At 48.5% G+C, this 18,339-nt stretch overlaps 2 protein-coding genes across 13 annotated transcripts in view; one reads left to right on the top strand and one right to left on the bottom strand.

Annotated features, from left to right (window-relative positions):
• The window catches only part of LOC144582280 (uncharacterized), a 27,215-nt gene extending 12,925 nt beyond the window's left edge, over nucleotides 1–14,290 (top strand). Inside the window, exon 4 of the mRNA XM_078370531.1 lies at nucleotides 8,690–14,290. Within this exon, the coding sequence (XP_078226657.1) occupies nucleotides 8,690–8,793 (104 nt within the window). The 3' untranslated portion in view covers nucleotides 8,794–14,290. The remainder of the gene's footprint in view (nucleotides 1–8,689) is intronic.
• The window catches only part of LOC144576516 (serine/threonine-protein kinase MARK2-like), a 67,016-nt gene that overhangs the window by 45,691 nt on the left and 2,986 nt on the right, over nucleotides 1–18,339 (bottom strand). For 2 of the 12 annotated variants that reach the window (XM_078368598.1, XM_078368599.1), the window contains one exon: nucleotides 1–139. This exon is cut by the window's left edge and continues 11,228 nt beyond it. The exons of 8 other annotated variants lie outside the window; for them this stretch is intronic. The gene's annotated coding sequence lies outside the window, so the exon portion shown is untranslated. 2 more of the 12 variants (XM_078368606.1, XM_078368594.1) reach the window with 1 other exon arrangement.

The raw sequence follows: 18,339 nt of genomic DNA, 5'->3' as shown, positions 1-18,339 counted from the left end.
TAATGTCCACTTCATGCATCAGTTATCTTCTTGTCATCTATCTCCACGTTTACATTTTTCTTCTCTTCTCCCACTATAGTCCTGTCTTGATTCTTCAGCCATTGCCTTCCTTTTACATGCATGTGCTTCAGCCAATTCTCTAGGAAGACATTTGAGATAGCTCTTTATCATTTGTTACTATGTTTATTTGACTGAAGAGTTTTCAAGATTCTTAACTTTCTATTTTTAAAATTTTACCGTAAAAGTAATTCATGCTCACCATAGGAAATGAAACAACCAAAATATGCATAAATATACTTTCAAATCTCTCCTATCACTAAATCCAAATTCACTTTACTAAGATAATTACTATTATCTCAGCCTACTCTCTGTGTGTCTACTTTCTTCGCTTGCATGCAAACCTTATTGGTAGCTTTTTTGAGCAAAAGACTACAAATTTTACATGTAATTTAATAATTTTAAGGACCACATGAGATATTACTTAAATGGCATAAAATCCACATATTGAAAATATACAATTCAGTGGTTTTCAGAATATTCACAGTTGTGCGTCCATTACCACAGTCAATTACAGATCACATTCCTCTCCTTCCAGCTCAGGAGAAAAATCCACATTCAAATCCCTAACCCTAAGAAGTTATCAACCTATGTTTTAGCTCTTCAGATTTACCTTTTCTGAACATTTTATGTAATAAAGTTATACAATATGCGGTCTTTTGTGTCTGTCTTATTTCACTTATCGTAAAATTTTCAAAGTTTGTGTGGGTTGTAGCTTGTATCAGTGCTTCATATCTTTTTTATTGCTTAATTATATTTCTGTATGAATGTATCACAATTTGTTTATTAGTTGGTTACATTTTGGTCCTCATTTTGGATTATTACTGATAATCCTGCTATAAACATTTTGTATAGGTTTTTATGTGAATTTGTGTTCTCATGTCTCTTGGGTATACTCTATACATGGGAGGGGATTGCTGGATCATATAATAACTTAATGTGCAACACTTTGAACAGCTGGCCTGCTCTCTAAAGGGGCTATGTCACTTAAATTCTCACCAGCAAAGTGTGAGTGTTCTAGTATCTCCACATTCTCATAAATACTAATTATTATCTTTTCAATTATAGCCATGCTAGTGGGTGGGGAATAGTAACTCAGTTTCAGGTTGATGTATATTTCCCTGATGGTTGATGATATTGAATATGTTTCTATGTGCTTATAGGCCTTTTGTGTATTATTTGTCTTTTGATTATTATTTTATTATTACTAACATTATATTGAGTTACAGTCATTCTTTCTATATTCTAGATACAAGTCATTTCCTTACCAGATGTAACATTTGCAAAAATTCTCTCCCTTTCAATGAGTTGCTTTTCACTTTCTTGGTGGTGTCCTTAGACACACACACTTTCAATTTTCATGATGTTCAGATTTTTAAATTTCCTTTTATTGCTTGTGCCTTTGGTATCATTTAAGATCAGATAATTGTACCTAATCCAAAGTCATAAGGATTTATGCCTATGTTTTCTTTTAAGACTTTTCTAGTGAAGTCTCATATTTAGGTCTCTGATACACTTTCAGGTAATTTTTATATATGGGGTGAAGTAGGGATCCAGCTTTATTCTTTTGCATATGAATAGCCTGTTGTCTCAGCATCATTTGATGGACAGATAATTTCTTCCCCCACTGAATTATATTAGCACCATTTACAAAAACCAATTAAGCGTGAAAGTGAAGAGTATTGCTGGACCCTCAATTTCAGTCCTATTTTGTTCTTTTTAATGCTGCTGTAAGTTGTATTTTTAATAATATTTTTGTTAATGAATTGATTACAGAAATACTTAATTTTTGTGTTTTTATTTTGCATCCTATCAATGTGCTAAACTCATTTAGTATTAGTAGTTTAGTAGTTGCTAAACTTGTTTTTAGTGAATTCTTTTGTATTTCTATATATAGATTTAATCATCTGCAATTGACATAGTTTTACCTCTTCCTTTTTAACCTAGATGAATTTAATTTTATCTTATTTCTCATTTAACCTTTTAAAAATTACATTATTGTATTTACAGTGCCCTACCATTTGATGTGTTTATTTCTATTATATCATGAACATTTTTGAATTTCACAGAAAAAAGTTTCATGCATCATTTTATTGATATTCCATAGTATGTTATATGCATCTGCTCTGCTGGGGTAAATATTTAGGTGGTTTTCTTTATTTGTCACCCACTCTACAGACATCTTTATACACATATTCTCACAGCCATCCCAGACTTTTCTAATTTCTCACAGCATCAGTGGTTAAAGTAATTACCTGTCTGACTAGGTGGACACAATGACTGACAATTCCATTGCTGCTGTGTGTAATTTAAGATCAACAACTACATTTGGAACTCAGATCGTCTAGGCCCAGCTACACTTAGTCTTTCTTAGTCTCAGAGATTCCCTCTCTGCCTGTTAATTTCTCTATCCCTAAAACTACCCTTGTACTCCAGCCCAAAATGTTTCCTAGCCCAGTAGTCTTGGATCTACCACTAGCTAACTAGAAGGTGTCATCTCAGAAGGTAAGTAAGGAATTTATCTCCATTCACTTTCTATTTGCTTATCATATTTCCATGTAGCTCAGGTAGATTGAGCTGAAAACATTCTTGTGTTTAGTAATGTGGCCAAAAGTGTAAAACATTCTAAGGGACTTGTAAACTATAAAGATAAAATGCCAGCTTCTGCATGCAGCATACATGTTAAATTCTATTGAAGAGGGAGACCCAGGCATCTCAGATCAACTTCCCTTTTTCATTCCTAAGACTTTAAACTGAAATCCTTTTCATACGTAATCCCTGAGACTGTAAACCAAGTTCCTTTTCATATGTAATTCCTAAGGCTGTAAACCAAAACCCTTTTCATATGTAATTCCTGAGACTGTAAACCAAGACCCTTTTCATATGTGAAGCTATAAACCTAAGATTCTTCCATGTGTAACCTCTAAAGTATAAGCCTATATAAAGATGGAACCTTCTTTTGTTAGGGGAGCTTGGCTCTTAGGCAACTATGCCACCTTGCTCCCGGCTGAATAAACCGTCCTTCCTCCTGTATTCGGTGTCCCAGAGATCCATTTCCCATGGCCGCTCTGGCTGCATTTTTGGTGCGTTGGCTGGGAAGTGAGTCTTGGATAGCAGACGGTGGGAAAAAGTCTCTTAGGTAGTTTGCCTAGCCCTGTGGCGCATCCCTGCAGGGGGACTCCTGCTCGCTGGGGTGATGCATCCTGAGAGTGTTCCTGGGCAGGTATTTGCCTAGTGGAAAAGCCTCACCAGAGCAGAGCAGGGAGGCCCTGCAGTGTGGATCCACCCAGTGACTGAACACCGAGGAGGAACAAGTATTTGGGGAAGTCTGGACCACTGAATTTGGTAAGATTGAACCCGGGAAAGTAGCCTCCCCCATTTTGGGTGGAAGCACGACCTGATCACCCATGGGTGCCAGATCGGCAGTTTTGACGATCGCTCTCTCTGTAACCTTGGAAGCTTTTGCTTATGGTTTTGAATTGGACGAAGAGCAATTGGATGTGTGTCTGTGTGTAGATGTGTCCAACCAAACTCATTAGTCATAAAAGGTGTTGGGCCCATTAGGAAGGGCCTTATGCGCCCAGCAATTTGTAAGAATTAGAGACAGCCACATTAGGCTGAATGAAGAAGCAGCTGGGCATTGTAAAAGGATTGAAGAATGTAAATCGGAGAGTGCTCTGTGCTGCGTCTTGCTAGGCAGGAACTGCTGTAAGTGAACTAACACTCTCCTAACTGTGGGAATTATTTCTTTGAAGTGTTAATATGGATCGCTCCCATAGCAAGCTCAGCCCTTTAGAAACCATGCTGAAAAATTAAAAGAAGGGATTTAGTGGGAATTATAAAGTAACTATGACACCAGAGAAATTAAGGGCTTTATGTAGGAAAGATTGACCAGCATTTAGGGTAAGTTGGCCCCCAGAGGGGACCCTAGACAGGTCCCCTGTCTCCAAAGTAAGGCATGAGGTTATATACGGTGAGCTAGAACACCTCAATTTCCATACCTAGACTCATGGCTGCAGTTAGTGTTAAACCCTCCGAAGTGGCTAAGAGAGAAGGCAGCAACTGTTTCAGTAGTCAGGGGACAAACTGCTAGAAACCACTATCCCCCTCACCACCGAGAAATGCAGATTCTCAAGTCCAGGCAAATTCAGTGGCAGAAACGGGCAGGATTTGCATGCAGCAATACTTCACTTATTGGAAGTAGCTAACCAGGTATTTGTAACCAAGAGGCAGTAAGCCAGAGGGAAAATCATAGCGAAAGGGAACATCAGGCTCAATGGAAGGCCAACTTGATAGCTGCTCTATGAGAAGAATGCCCCCAAGAGCGTGGAAAAAGGGGGGTTCCTGGAAAGCCCCACAGTCTGCCCGCCTGCGCCTGCAATGCGATCAGGGTGCATTTTGTCAAGAAATAGGATATTGGAAGAAAAAATAATGTCCACAGTTAATGGGAGAACAGGGCCATCCTAAGCATGAGGATCCAGATAAAAGTGAAGGGGCTCTGTTCAATCTAATGGAAGGGCCACTGTGTGATATAGTTGGCCTAGAATTAGAACCAGTACAATGCCATTTTAAAATGGGAAAACTGTTTCCATTCTCCTCACAATGACTGCCAGCCATGGCTTCTGTAAACTACTAAGATTACCTTACAAAATGCAAAGAGAGGACAAGCTGCATACTTTCTCTTATCTGTAACTGCCAGAATTGCTGGCCTTTGCTTAGCAAAGTAAGCACCCCCAGATAATTCCATCCTGGCGCCAAGTAACCTAAAATTATGTGGACCCCACACCTGTCCAAATAATGTATAAAGTAATGTTTATCTTGACCTCTATAAACCACTTAGGTGGCAATCGGAATGACAAAAGTCCCCTGGCCCTTGGAATATCTGGAGCCCCCTCACCTAGGAGGTGATTGACAGCTTTCATTCCCATCTCCGCTCCTCACCCCCACTCCCAAGGTGGTTTTGTGGGTATAAAAAGGTCTTGTCACTCTCCTAATCCCTTTAACTTTTTATTTTTTTTGAGATGGAATCTCACTCTATCACCCAGGCTGGAATGCAGTGGTGTGATCTTGGCTCACTGCAACCTCTGACTTCCAGGTTCAAGCAATTCTCCTGCCTCAGCTTCCCGAGTAGCTGGGATTACAGGTACCCACCACCATGCCCAGCTAATTTTTTCTTTTCTTTTTTGTATTTTCAATAGAGATAGGGTTTCACCATGTTGGTCAGGCTGGTCTCAAACACCTGACCACAGGTTGATCTGCCTACCTCAGCCTCCCACAGTGCTGGGATTAGAGGCATGAGCCACCACACCCAGCAGGGGGAGGATCCCTTTAAAAGATAAGTCAAATCAGGCCAGAATCCACTCAGAACCCTCCAGAAGCACCCATCTCAGAATAAAACTAAAGAACTCACATGGCCTGAAAGATCTGCATGGTCGATCCCCCTCATCTCTTTGATAGCATCTCCTCCCCATCCCCTTCCCCTCACCCATCTGCTCCAGCCCTGGAGACCCCTCAAGGCTCCTTAAAGCCCCCCAGGGAACTGGACATGGCTCTTTCCTCTGCCCAGAACCCTCTACCTCCAGATTCTCATCTCCTTCAGATCTGGGCTCAAACAGCCCTGTTCCTATGAAGACACTCCTCCCATTTTTATTAAAAATTGCAAACTGCCTCCTGCCACACTTGGTATGCCCCTCCCTGTGTAACTGTTCTCCAGGGCCTTTATCATCACCTGGCTGGCTAGCTGTTTTACTTATTTACTATTCCTTACCCTTACCCCATGGGATGTAAGTTCCGTGAAGGCACAGACATGTCTGTTTTGCTTCCTGCCGTGTCCCCAGCACCCAGACCACTGCCTGGTGTAGAGAAGGCACACATATAATACATACCGAGTTAATTAATTTGTTTTACTAACTGTGCAGTAAAATACACAAGAAGCAAAAGAGGAGGTCCCTGCCTCAGGGAATTTAAAATCTCATTGGGAAGATAAATCACATACTCAGAAGATAAAAAACATAAAGAATATGTATCAGAGCCAACTGGTGGTACCAGCCTGGGTTTTCTCCGAATTCAGGGAAGGGAGAGGTCAGCACTTGGCCAATCAGAGAAGGTGTGGGAGAAGCAGGAGCTGCTCAGAGTCTTGAATAATTCATAGAATTACCTGTAACATTAGTGAATCAGACTAGCTGGTTGTCTCTTAGCAAAGCCCTGAAGAATGAATTTTGAAGGTGGGAGGAAGAAAGCACCGACCAGGGGTGATGGAACCACAGGGCAGCATGAAAGTTGTGCAGCTGGAGAGAGGCTGGCAGCAGTCCCCACAGCCCCCATCTTTACCAGCACACAAGGTGGGAGAAGGGGGGCGGAGAGGAAGAGGCTGCAGAGTCTCCTTCCTCAGAGGCTGTCTGTCTGACGGAAAAAAAAACCATCCTCATTCCTGACCCCTCCACGCCTCTCCTCCAAACTCCTTGTCTGGGTCACAAATGAAGGAAAGACATGCAAATTCCGGGACCAGTGTTTTTCCTCACCCCTCTGGACAAGCCCACGTGGTCATTAGGTGGATGTCCATCTGTCCCTGCCCACGCTGGCACAGCTTTTGAAGCCTCGCCTCTCCAACACAGCCCCTCCCCATCCGGCAGTGCCCGGCAGTCTGCAAAGCAGGGGAGTGCAAACAGAAGCCACTTAGGCTCACCCCTGTAATCCCAGCACTTTGGGAGACTGAGGCAGGAGGATCACCTGAGGTCAGGAGTTGGAGACCAGCCTGACCAACATGGAGAAAACCCATCTCTACTAAAAATACAAAATTAGCCGGGCGTGGTAGCACATGCCTGTAATCCAGCTACTCGGGAGGCTGAGGCAGGAGAATCGCTTGACCTGAGAGGTGGAGGCTGGGGTGAGCCAAGATCGCACCATTGCACTCAAGCCCGGGCAACAAGAGCGGAACGTCATCTAAAAAAAAAAAAAAAAAATCCAGAAGCCACTTAGAGAAGAGAGGGACTGGTCATGAGGGGAGCATGGCCTCTCGAGGGGAATTCAAACAAGATTGGGAAGGGAAGACATCCCAGATGTGCCCCTGAGCAGGCGAGAATGGTCTGTCTGAGGGACTGAAGGAGAGAAACAAGCCCTGGAGGGGGCTCTGGAAAGCAGGGAGGGTCGGTCAAGAGTGAGGACTTGGGAGGCAGGAGATGGGACCTTTGGCATTTCCTCCTGGGTCCGCGAGGACTAGCAAAACAGGTATCATGTGAGAATGTTAGGCTCAAGATCCTCCAAGGGGTGGCACCATGCCACCTTGCCTTCCTTGTTTTATTCTCCAGCTAGTGTTTAGCGCAGCCTCCATCTGGTGTGTGTAGGTAAAGAAGGTGGCCCTGGGCAGATGTTCCCAGGGTCCCACCGTGCCCGCAAGCGGCCCTCCCCCATTTCTCTGTGCATACTCATTAGAGCTGAGGGATGGCAAGAAGGTGATCTCCGGCGGGAGGGGGTCGGGAAGGGAGGGAGCTCGGGTGAAGTCATTAACAGATCAGCAGAAAAGCTCTTATCAGATGAGCTGTGGGGAGACCTGGGGCCAGAGGGAGGCTCGAGGGCCGCGACACAAGTCAGGTAATTTTGATGGAGCTCCACCCAGCGAGACCGAGACCTCCCTGGAGCGCGTGGGTCTGGCCGCCCTAGCCCCGCCCCGCCCCACCCACGCGCTCTGGCCCCGCCCCCAACCTGGCCGGGCCGGCGAGCTCCGGGCTTCCGGCCCCGCCCCCGCCCCTGCGGCGGAGTGAAACTCAGCGTCCCAAGTGCAGCCGTCTCCGACTGCCGGCCGCTGCCAGGACGCCGCGCCTCCGCCAGGCGCGCCCGGGGGCGGGGCGGGTGATGTGCTGCTGCGCCCGCGCTTTCCTGCTCTCCGGGTCTCGACTGCCCGCGGAGGGCGTCCCCGGGGGACCCCTCCCCACCCGCTGGCACCGATGTCCCTGGCCTTAGCGCCCCACCCTGACTCTTCCTCATGGCGGGCACCTGTGTTTATCAAACTAGCTGGGCCGCAGGTGCCCTACTGGGTGCGCACCTGGCGCTGAAACCAGAGCCGCGCTCTCCAGGGCAAAGTGGCCGCGGCGCCTCACCCCCCTCCCGAACGCCTCCCCACAAGGTCCCTCCGCCCACGGGCCTCGGAAAGGGCCTGTTCCCACCCTCTTCCAGCCCGCCGATGTCACCGTCCAGCCTCTACTACGATGAAGCCCCAATCCATTCCTGTGATCTCAAGGCCGAGCTGAGGCTCCCCGGTAGCTCCCTGCCCACGCCCACCACCGGCCTCACCCCTCATCTAGAGGCCGGTGGTACCCCAGCCAAGATCACAGAAAAACTGCCCTTCTATCGTTCGAACTCTATAGTTTATCAATCGTTTTTACATCCAGTATCTCATTGCGTTCTTACCATAGTCCAGTGTGAGGCCCACAGAGTGGACCGAACCCCAGAGCCACATAGTGGCTCAGAGAATGGCACAAACACAACCCAGGTTTCCATCCACTCAACAAACCTCACTGCGAGCCTACAGTAGCTGGGTGTGGTCCCCACCCTCGGGGATCTCCTTCAGCCATGCTAAGTGCGGAGGACAGAGGCCTTGTCTACACCTGTGTATCCCCTTCTCCCCTCCATTCAGGACCAGCCCAGCTCATGGCCGGCACCTGTGGGCTCAGGAGCCCAGAGGACAGTCCCTGCAGTGCGCCTTTCATCCACTGGGAGGCACAAGACCAGTCTGAATAGCAGAAGAGACAGGAGGATGAGGCCACAAGAAAAGGGTCCTGGCTGGAGGCCTGTGGGCAGGCAGAGCCGTCCTGGGCCTTCTGGAGAGGAGCTGGTTAACAGCTTGTTCTAAGGGATGAGGAGGGCACAATCCCTGAAATGCTCACGGGGTCTACACTCCAAGACCTTGATTTGAGGTAGGAAAGGAAGACAGCTACATTCCAGGACCTGGGTGGCCCCATTTCACCCAGCGTGGACTTTGGAGATCCAGGTGGTCGCCATGGGAAAGGCAGCAGGGCGAGGCAGTGCTGTCTGGAAAGATTAGATAAGAAGGAGGAAGGGAGCGAGATAGAAGTGGGGCAGGTGACTATCAAGGAGGCTGACTCAAAACCTGCACCTACCAGCTTGGCCACCATCAGAGCACCATGGGAGGGGGAGTCACAGACTGGGGAGATCCCCGAGGGACCCTGAACAACCGAACTCCATCCAGCTGTGATTGAGAAAACTGTCCCTGGGGCACGGAGGGAAAACTGACCAGCCCAGGTTACACAAGTTAATGGAACAGCAAATTCCAGATCCCAGGTCTTCTGACTCCCAGCCCTAGACACTGGCCATGATTCCACAGATCCAGGCCAGCCCTAAGGAGGCCACTCCAACAGCAGGCGCCGTCTGAACACTGGGTTGGTGGTGGGTGGGAGGCCTGGGGGACCTTTTCTCCAGATATCCAGTCACACCTGCTAGCCAGAGGTGAGGCAGGAATATTAAGACAGGAACCCAGATTCACTGGTTGGGATTCCTGGCTCGTCAGAGAAAAGAAATTAACTCCTGCATCCCTGCAAAAGCAACTACTTTCTTTGCCTCTACATATCTTTACCAAGAATCCATCCTATGCCAACCAAGGGGCCAGGCAGTATATGGAATTTTAAAACAAGTACAGCTAAAGCCTTCAGAAAGCTTAAAGTCTAGAAAGGACAATAAGCTGCACATGCAGAGAACCCCAATAGTCTCTCCAGGAAAAACAGAGATAGCAAGAACAACTCAGTAGAAATAAAGGTCGGGGCCAGTGTGCCAGCCTGCCTCTGCCACAGGCCTGGGTTTCTGGCTGTAAGGGGCAGGTGGGCTCTCTGATAAGTCCTGGGGTCCTACAGCAGTGCTGGGTGCATGGGAGAACATATCTGTAAGGACAAGGAGAAGACAGGGAGCAGGAGACCAGAGGGAAAGCTGGGAAGAAAGGAAGAAAAGATGCAACCATGGGCTGCCAGCCTGCCTTTGCCTCAAGCCCTGCCAGCCCCAGGCTTATCTCCCACTCTCCATAATCCATGGCAGCGTTCACGCCAAGGGCTTGAGACAGTAGCTGTCTCGCCCCAACTTGGCTGCTGGACCTGTGCTGCTCTCCCCCCGCTCTCGAGGGCTGTCGAGTCGAGGCAAGAATGGCTAAGCTACTAAGGCAAGAACAGAATGCAGAGTAAGGGCCTGCGGTTTGTGAGGACATTGTGCTGACTGCTTCATATCCCCCTTAGTCTCTGTGTAGGCAATAGGCTTGCTGCAATTGAGGTGCCTGAGAGGGGCAAGAGACCCCTGCCCATATTTTCTCAGGGGCTGAGCCTTTGCTCTACCTCCTGATGGGAAGCATAATTAACAAGCCACCTTTAAGGAACCATTGTTTGCTTGCACTGTGTATCTTTTAACTCTTAGACTGCTTTGTAAGCTATTATCACAATCCCCCTTGAAAATGCTTTGTGAGCTGTTATCACAGGCCCCTGATAACTATTTTTACGTGATTTCTGTTCCCTTTTCTGTTTGCCCCCTTTTTCTGCTGAGCTAAAGTAAATGTAACTAGAGAAAAGGTATAAAACCTGTAACTCATAAAAATAAAGTTGCCTGCGTGACTTCAGGTCTTGTGGCCCTCCAGACCCCACTTTTCTATTCTCTTTTTTTTCCGCATGCTCTCTCCCTCAGGTTGAACGAGACATCTACGTTGGTGGTCTTGGTGACTCCCGCGGGTCGGTAGTCCCCCTGGCAGGCGGGTCAGTAGCCCCCTGGCAGACGTGCCGGACCCCGACAATCCAGAACTGGACTCTCAGTCTTTCTCACCTAACAGAATAACTGAGGCTGTAGGACCCTCAAGCCTGCTCGCCCTGGCTCCAGACCTCCACAGAGCTCTCTAGGAAACAAAACAACAAAGGCAGCCCTGACAAATCAATCCAGCAAGCTAGGCAGCCTACAGCACAACCCTGCCTTACCAGAATTCAGTGTTCACAGTGGGAAAGGTGATGGGGGCAGGGCGCTGTTTCAGATTAAAGGAAACTGAAGAGGCTTAAGAATCCAATGTAATTTGAGATTGGATCCTAATTTAAAGAAACCAATGGTCAGGCCAGGCAGGGGTTGGGAGACCGAGGTGGGTGGATCACCTGAGGTCAGGAGTTCAAGACCAGCCTGTCCCAACATAGTGAAACCTCATCTCTACTAAAAATACAAAAATTAGTCGGGTGTGGTGGCTGGCACCTATAATCCCAGCTACTCAGAAGGCTGAGAATCACTTGAACCCAGGAGGCAGAGGTTGCAGTGAGCTGAGATTTCGCCATTGCACTACAGCCTGGGTGACAAGAGGGAAACTCCATCTCAAAAAAAAAAAAACAACTGTGACAGGGCACGGTGGCTCATGCCTGTAATCCCAGCACTTTGGGAGGCCGAGGCAGGCGGATCATGAGGTCAGGAGATCGAGACCATCTTGGCTAACACGGTGAAAACCCGTCTCTACTAAAAATAGAAATAATTAGCCAGGCGTGGTAGTGCACGCCTGTAGTCCCAGCTATTCAGGAGGCTGAGGCAGGAGAATTGCTTGAACCCAAGAGGCAGAGGTTGTGATGACCCGAGATCACACCATTGCACTCCAGCTTGGGCAACAAGAGCAAAATTCCGTCTCAAAAAAGAAAAGAAAGAAACCAATGGTCAGTCAAACACAGACTAAGGCCAGGCACAACCCAGCACTTTGAAAGGCCAAGGCAGGAGGATCGCTTGAGTCCAGGAGTTCGAGGTTACAGAGAACTCTGATCATACCACTGAGGACAATAGGCACATCTGACTATGGATTGGGTCCTGAATGCCATTAGAAAACTATTAATTGGTGTGATCACAGCACTGTAGTTACATAGGGATGCATAATAAAATACTTAGAGGTGAAAAAGTTGCAATGTATGTAATTATTCATAAAATACCTCAGCAAAAAATACACATAGCAAATATGAGCACTGTAAACAATTATTAAGTCTAGGTGGTAGGCAAATCGGTGTTCTAAAAGGTTCTCTCTACTTTTTCTGAAGTATATTTACGCCTCAGGCTGTGAGAGCATTCATAAAGGCCAGAGCCACCCAATGAAGTCATCTGCAAAGTCTACCCATTGCCATCATCATCATCATCATCATCATCATCTTTGAGTCACAGACTTAATTCTCCCTCCCATTACCTATATCACCCCCATCATCTATTTCTAGACTTCTACTGGAGAAGAGGGCTCTCCTGCACCGTGCAGGAAGGGGTAAGGGCTGGCTGGCTGGCTGAATGATGGGGAGAGTGATTTGCTAACCAAATATGCACAGGTATCTGCCTCAAGCACCTGCAGCTGCTCCTGGACTGAGATTTGTGTTCACTGCCCCTTCTGGCTCTGTCCACCTGCTGGCCAAAAAAACATACCACTCTGATCATTTTACTCCCTCACTGAAGCCTCTGCAATGAGTCTCCCCTGCCTGTCTTCCCGAGTGGAAATCCCTCAGTAATGGGACTCCACCCAGTTCCATCCCCAGCCCACACCCTGGACTCACTGTGTTGTGAACGCCCAGCCTCATTTCTGCACCCACATTTCTCTCCTAGTCCCTGGACTGAAAGGCCCTGTAACCTCCTCTCCTCAGGCCCCTGCTTCGTGACCCCAAGCTCTCTAAGCCAGGGTCCTGACTGCAGGGTATTATGACTGCAGGTACGAATGCTGGGTGCCACTGGCACCTTTCGTATGACCAGCCTGATGTACCCAGGGCTTCAGAGCTCACATTTGGAGGCCTGTGATGAACTTAGTGGAGATCTGGGTTCTGCTTTCCTCCTTCCCCCACCCCAGATTTCCTCCCCTCTACTCACACAGCCCCACTCCCAGAGAGGGGTGCCCCAGCTGCACACGGGGTGAAGTTTAGAGAGAAGGGCTGGGGGTGGACATGCAGGGACTCCAGGCATGTGTGCAGAGATCATGGAAACCCAGAAACTTCCCCGCAAGCAGAAAGCAGAAAGCTGGTGTGGCCCCACCCTAAAACTCAGCATGTGTCCCCATCCCCAACCCAAGCCACCGCCCCAATGCACCAAGCCAGGGAGAGGATGTGGGGTCAGGAATGTAGGGCAGGGCAGAGTGTGAGCAAGTGGCTCTAGCAGGATTCTTTCAGACCGACAGGATTCAGGCCAGGCCGAGGAACTGGATGCAGCAGAGACCCTGGAGTCCCAAGGTGGACATGTGGCCCTGATTCTAGGCTGAGCCAACCCCCACACCACCCTCTCTCCACTTCATCCCTTCTCCAGCACATCCTTGCACTGCCAGGGAAGCACCTGGTACCTCCGCAGCCTAACCTCAAGGGCGGAGCTGGTCTTACTCCCCACATGCTAGTGCAAGATTTACACAGGACATGAATCAGGTTTGACCCTCTGTGGCACAAGTTCTGTTCCTACGCCCCTCCACCACCACAGAAACACAAAACATTAGACACTTTTACCTCTTAGTAAGTAGAGGTCTTGTCTTTCCATTTCTGGAAACGTATTACCTGAGAGGATACCTATAACTAGACAAGTGTTCAGGCATGTATGGACTAGGATGTTCAAGACAAATGGTTCGTAACAGCAAAAATTTACAAACAGCCTGAATGCTGAATATTAGAGTTGCTTAAATAAATTAAGGTGGCCAGGCGCAGTGCTTCACTCCTGCAATCCCAGCACTTTGGGAGGCTGAGGTGGGAGGATAACAAGGTCAGGAGATCGAGACCATCCTGGTTAACACAGTGAAACTCCATCTCACCCGGAAAAAATTAGCTGGGCTTGGTGGCAAGAGCCTGTAGTCCTAGCTACTCAGGAGGCTGAGGCAGGAGAATTGCTTAAGTCCAGAAGGTGGAGGTTGCAGTGAGCTGAGATTGTGCCACTGCACTCCAGCCTGGGCAACAGAGCAAGATTCTGTCTCAAAACAATAAATAAATAAAGTTGTTTAGGGCCAGGCACAGTGGCTGTAATCCCAGCAGTTTGGGAGGCCAAGGTGGGTGGATCACAAGATCATGAGTTCAAGACCAGCCAGGCCAACATGGTAAAACCCCATCTCTACTAAAAATACCAAAATTAGCCAGGTGTAGTGATGGGCACCTGGAGTCCCACCTACTCGGGAGGCTGAGGCAGAAAAACCACTTGAACCTGAGAGGCGAAGGTTGCAGTGAGCCAAGATGGCTCCACTGCACTCGAACGGGTGACAGAGCAAGACTCCATCTCAAAAAAAGAAAAAGGCTAGAAGGTCATAGAGAATGTCAATATAAGTCACAGTTACTGTAAGTCACTTAGAGAATGTTAATGTAAGTTACAGATACTTTTTCTTTTAGTTTTTCACGTTTTCTCCATGGAATGTATATTTATTTAAATCTGAATATATATATATATATATATTTTTTTTTTCAAAACATGAGTTGCATGGATTAGGCTGAGACCAAGACTCTGACTTGGGGTACAGAAGTCTAACATCTCCTTCCAGTGAAATAGCTAAATGAAAGCCAAGGCAGGTCTGAAATCCACCCAGGAAATGCAGGAATAGGAGGGGCAGTCTCACATTCCTGGAATTACATGTGTCTCACAGACTTAAGGCTCAAAGGGCCCCACTGCACAGAATGGAACAAGCTGGACCTGTGCCTTGATTACCACTGATTTCCCAGTGCCTAAAACAGTGCCTTACCTAGCACATGGTAGATGCTTAATAAATGCTTGTTGAATGACATTACAAAGTCTGATGAAGACAAAGAGGAGATGGGCCTTCCAGGCTGAGGGGCAGGTAGACCCAGCAGGCAGGCTTTCCTCACAGACTGTCAGCCTGGGAGGCCCCCAGCTAGGGATCCAGGCCCCAGGTACTCATTAAAATCACCTGGAAAGCTTCTTAAAAATCCAACACCCAGGCCGGGCACGGTACCTCATGCCTATAATCCCAACACTTTGAGAGGCTGAGGTGGGCAGATCACAAGATCAGTATATAAAGACCAGCCTGACCAACATGGTGAAAACCTATCTTTACTAAAAATACAAAAAATTTAGCCCTACATGGTGGCACGCATGTGTAATCCCAGCTACTTGGAAGGCTGAGGCAGGAGGATCGCTTGAACCTGGGAGGCGGAGGTTGCAGTGAGCTAAGATCGCACCACTGCATTCCAGCCTGGGTGACAGAGACTCCATCTCAAAAAAAAAAAAAAAAAAAAAAATCCAACGATCAGACCCCAGCCTTAAAGATGGCACAGGTCCAGCTTGTTCCATTCTGTGCAATTGGTCTGGCATGAGACTTGGGAGCTGGATTTTTTTTTTTTTTAATCCTTGGGAGATTCTCAGGTACAGCCAGAGCACAAACAGCCAGCAACACCCAGTAACAGCCAGACACGGTGACTCATGCCTGTAATCCCAGCACTTCGGGGGGCCGAGGAGGGAGGATCACTTGAGCCCAAGAGTCTGGCATTAGCTTGGGCAGCCAGGGGAGACTCTGTCTCAACAAAAAATACAAAAACTAGCCAGGCGTGGTAATACATGCCTGTAGTCCCAGCTACTGGGGGGAACTGAGGTGGAAGGATTGCTTGAGCCCCAGAGGTGAAGGCTGCAGTGAGCCCAGATCAAACTACTGCATTCCAGCCCCGGGGACAAAGGCCCTATCTCAAACAAAACAAAACGAAAACCACCCAGCAAGCTGTTGATGGAACACGAGACTGACACTGTTCCTGAGAGCCATGCCCCTGAGGTTTCCGACGCAGGGATCATGAGCCTGGGAACCTGGGCTTCCTCTATATTCACCCCCATACTTCTTGGGTCCTGACCTCCAGGGAAGTGGGTCAGGCTGGCAGGTGAACAGGGAACCCCATGGGTAAGAGGCAGGGTCCCTTCTGATCCTACCCACTATGATCACCCAGCCCCGGGTGATCCAGGTCCAGAGACCCTGAGAGCTCCAAATGGGGCACCAAACCCCAGCCATGGGTGGGAAGAGGCACTTTGACAAATGTTGAAAGTTCAGCTCCAAGACCCAGTTCACCTGCACTCCCCCAGTCTACTCTGTGTGGGTCTGGGGCCACCCCTCTGGGGACTCAAAAGAGATCTTCACCAGGTGCAGTGACTCACACCTGTAATCCTAGTCAGGAGTTCGAGACCAGCCTGACCGACACGGAGAAGCCCCATCTGTACTAAAAACACAAAATCAGCCAAGCATGGTGGCACATGCCTGTACTCTCAGCTACACAGGAGGCTGATGCAGGAGAATCACTTGAACCTGAGAGGCAAAGGTTGCGGTGAGCTGAGATCATGCCATAGCACTTCAGCCTGGGCAACAAGAGTGAAAACTTCATCTCAAAAAAAAAAAAAAAGATTTTCAAGAGATGACATGAGATCCTGATGGGTCCATCCTGTGTATCCAAGGCCAGTTCTTCCTAGCCACTGGCCTGAAGCCACATTAAATCCTCCACTTTTTGTTGGCCCTAATCAGCTACTCCAGCCCTGGCCTCTGCTGCTCCCCCTGGGGTGAGGGATAAGGCAGTGGCATTGGCCACTCTCCTGCCAAGAACAGGTGTGGTCCTGTTTTCCCTTGCTGGCCGGCAGTCTCACCACTCCTGAATCCACTCCCTGAACCCCTGCCATCCTTCCGACCCATAGTTAATGTACAATCTTCACCAGGACCTCTAATTCTCCAGGAGGCTCTAATTGGCCTCCTCCACTTTGCACTGAAGAGCTCTGGCTCTGAAGGCTGCCCCTGCCTCCCTCCCCAACCAATGCCCCCTTCCCATCTCCCAGGTGACCTGGCCCATCTGCCCACCAAGGCCACCCCTGTCTTCAACAAATGCATTTCATCCAGCCCTTACTGGGTACCTCCTGGGACCCACACACTGGGCACTGGGTTAGCCCAGGAATTCGGTCAAATCAGCCTCGGGGTTCACAGACATGGGCACCAACAGCCTTGGGAAAGGCAGAGGGGACGAGAGTTGAGAAAGGAGGCACCAGTCCCCTGGGGATCTTAATAAAATGCAGATTTTCATTCAGTAGGACTGGGCACGGGGGTCTGACATTCTGCATTTCCGATAAGCTTCCTGGTGTCGCTGAAGTTGCTGGACTGATTATTTACAGCACTTACAAATCACTCCTTCTTTGACTCCTAAGTCCAAGGAAACAGGAAGCACAGCTCCTTGAACCACCACCAAGTCCCCAGCACCCATTACAGTGCCTGTGGACCTGCTAAATGTATGAATGGTGTTAATCCTGGCAAGATGCCCAGCATTAGATGGGTCTACAGGGAAGCCTCCAATGTGAGGGACACCAGAGAGTGGTTTGTCCAAAATAGTTCAAAAGCACAGAGGACGAAGGGTTAATTCTGCCCTGCAGGTAGGGGAAGCTGGATTTCTCAAAATAGGCCACGATGCATTAGGCCTTAAAGGGTGGGACATATTTACCCAGGTGGAGACTGGCTAAAGGGCAGGAACGACGCAAGAGCAAAGGTAAAGAGACTGAGAGCACGGGACAGGTTGCAGTCATGCGGTGCACCCGGAGCTCCAAGTGAAAAAGCCCCAGAAAATTATGATGCAGTAGGCAGGGCGCTGTGGCTCACGCCTGTAATCCCAGCACTTTGGGAGGCCAAGGTGGGCAGATCACAAGATCAAGAGATCTAGGCCATCCTGGCCAACATCGTGAAACCCCGTCTCTACTAAAAATACAAAAGTTACCTGGGTCTGGTGGTGCATGCCTGTAGTCCTAGCTACTCAGGAGGATGAAGCAGGAGAATCGCTTGAACCCAGGAGGCAGAGGTTACAGTGAGCCAAGAACGCTCCACTGCACTCCAGCCTGGTGATAAAGCGAGACTCCCGTCTCAAAAGAAAAAGAAAATTACGGTGCAGACCTGCACAGGCTGATGCTAGAAAGCCATGCCAGGAGGGTGGGCGCCTGCAGGTGGAAAATCAGGAGATGTTGGAGGTGTTTGCAGAGGGAGGGCTCACCCTGTCATCGAAGAGCGCTCTAGAGGTCTAGAGGTCGCCAGGACCTGCCCCAAGATCACAGTGGGTGGAGGAAGCAGTTCCTGGGGCGGGAAGGGCCGAGATGGAAGGAAGTTACAGAGGCAACAGAGGGAATCCTTGGGAGGGAGTGAGGCCTGCCTGAGAGCAGGGGAAGCAGCAGTAAGATGTTTTCCCTGATGTTGTTAAATCTCACAGGTGCTAGGCAGGGCACGGTGTTTCACGCCTGTAATCCCAGCACTTTGGAAGACTGAGGCGGGCAGATTGATTGAGCTCCGGACTTGGAAACCAGCCTGGGTAACATGGTGAAACCCTGTCT

The sequence above is a fragment of the Callithrix jacchus genome, chromosome 4 (assembly GCF_049354715.1).
Source record: "Callithrix jacchus isolate 240 chromosome 4, calJac240_pri, whole genome shotgun sequence".
Classification (NCBI taxonomy): Eukaryota; Metazoa; Chordata; class Mammalia; order Primates; family Cebidae; genus Callithrix; species Callithrix jacchus.
The sequence above is the reverse complement of the archived record's forward strand: the minus strand, read 5'-3'. Positions and strand labels throughout refer to the sequence as shown.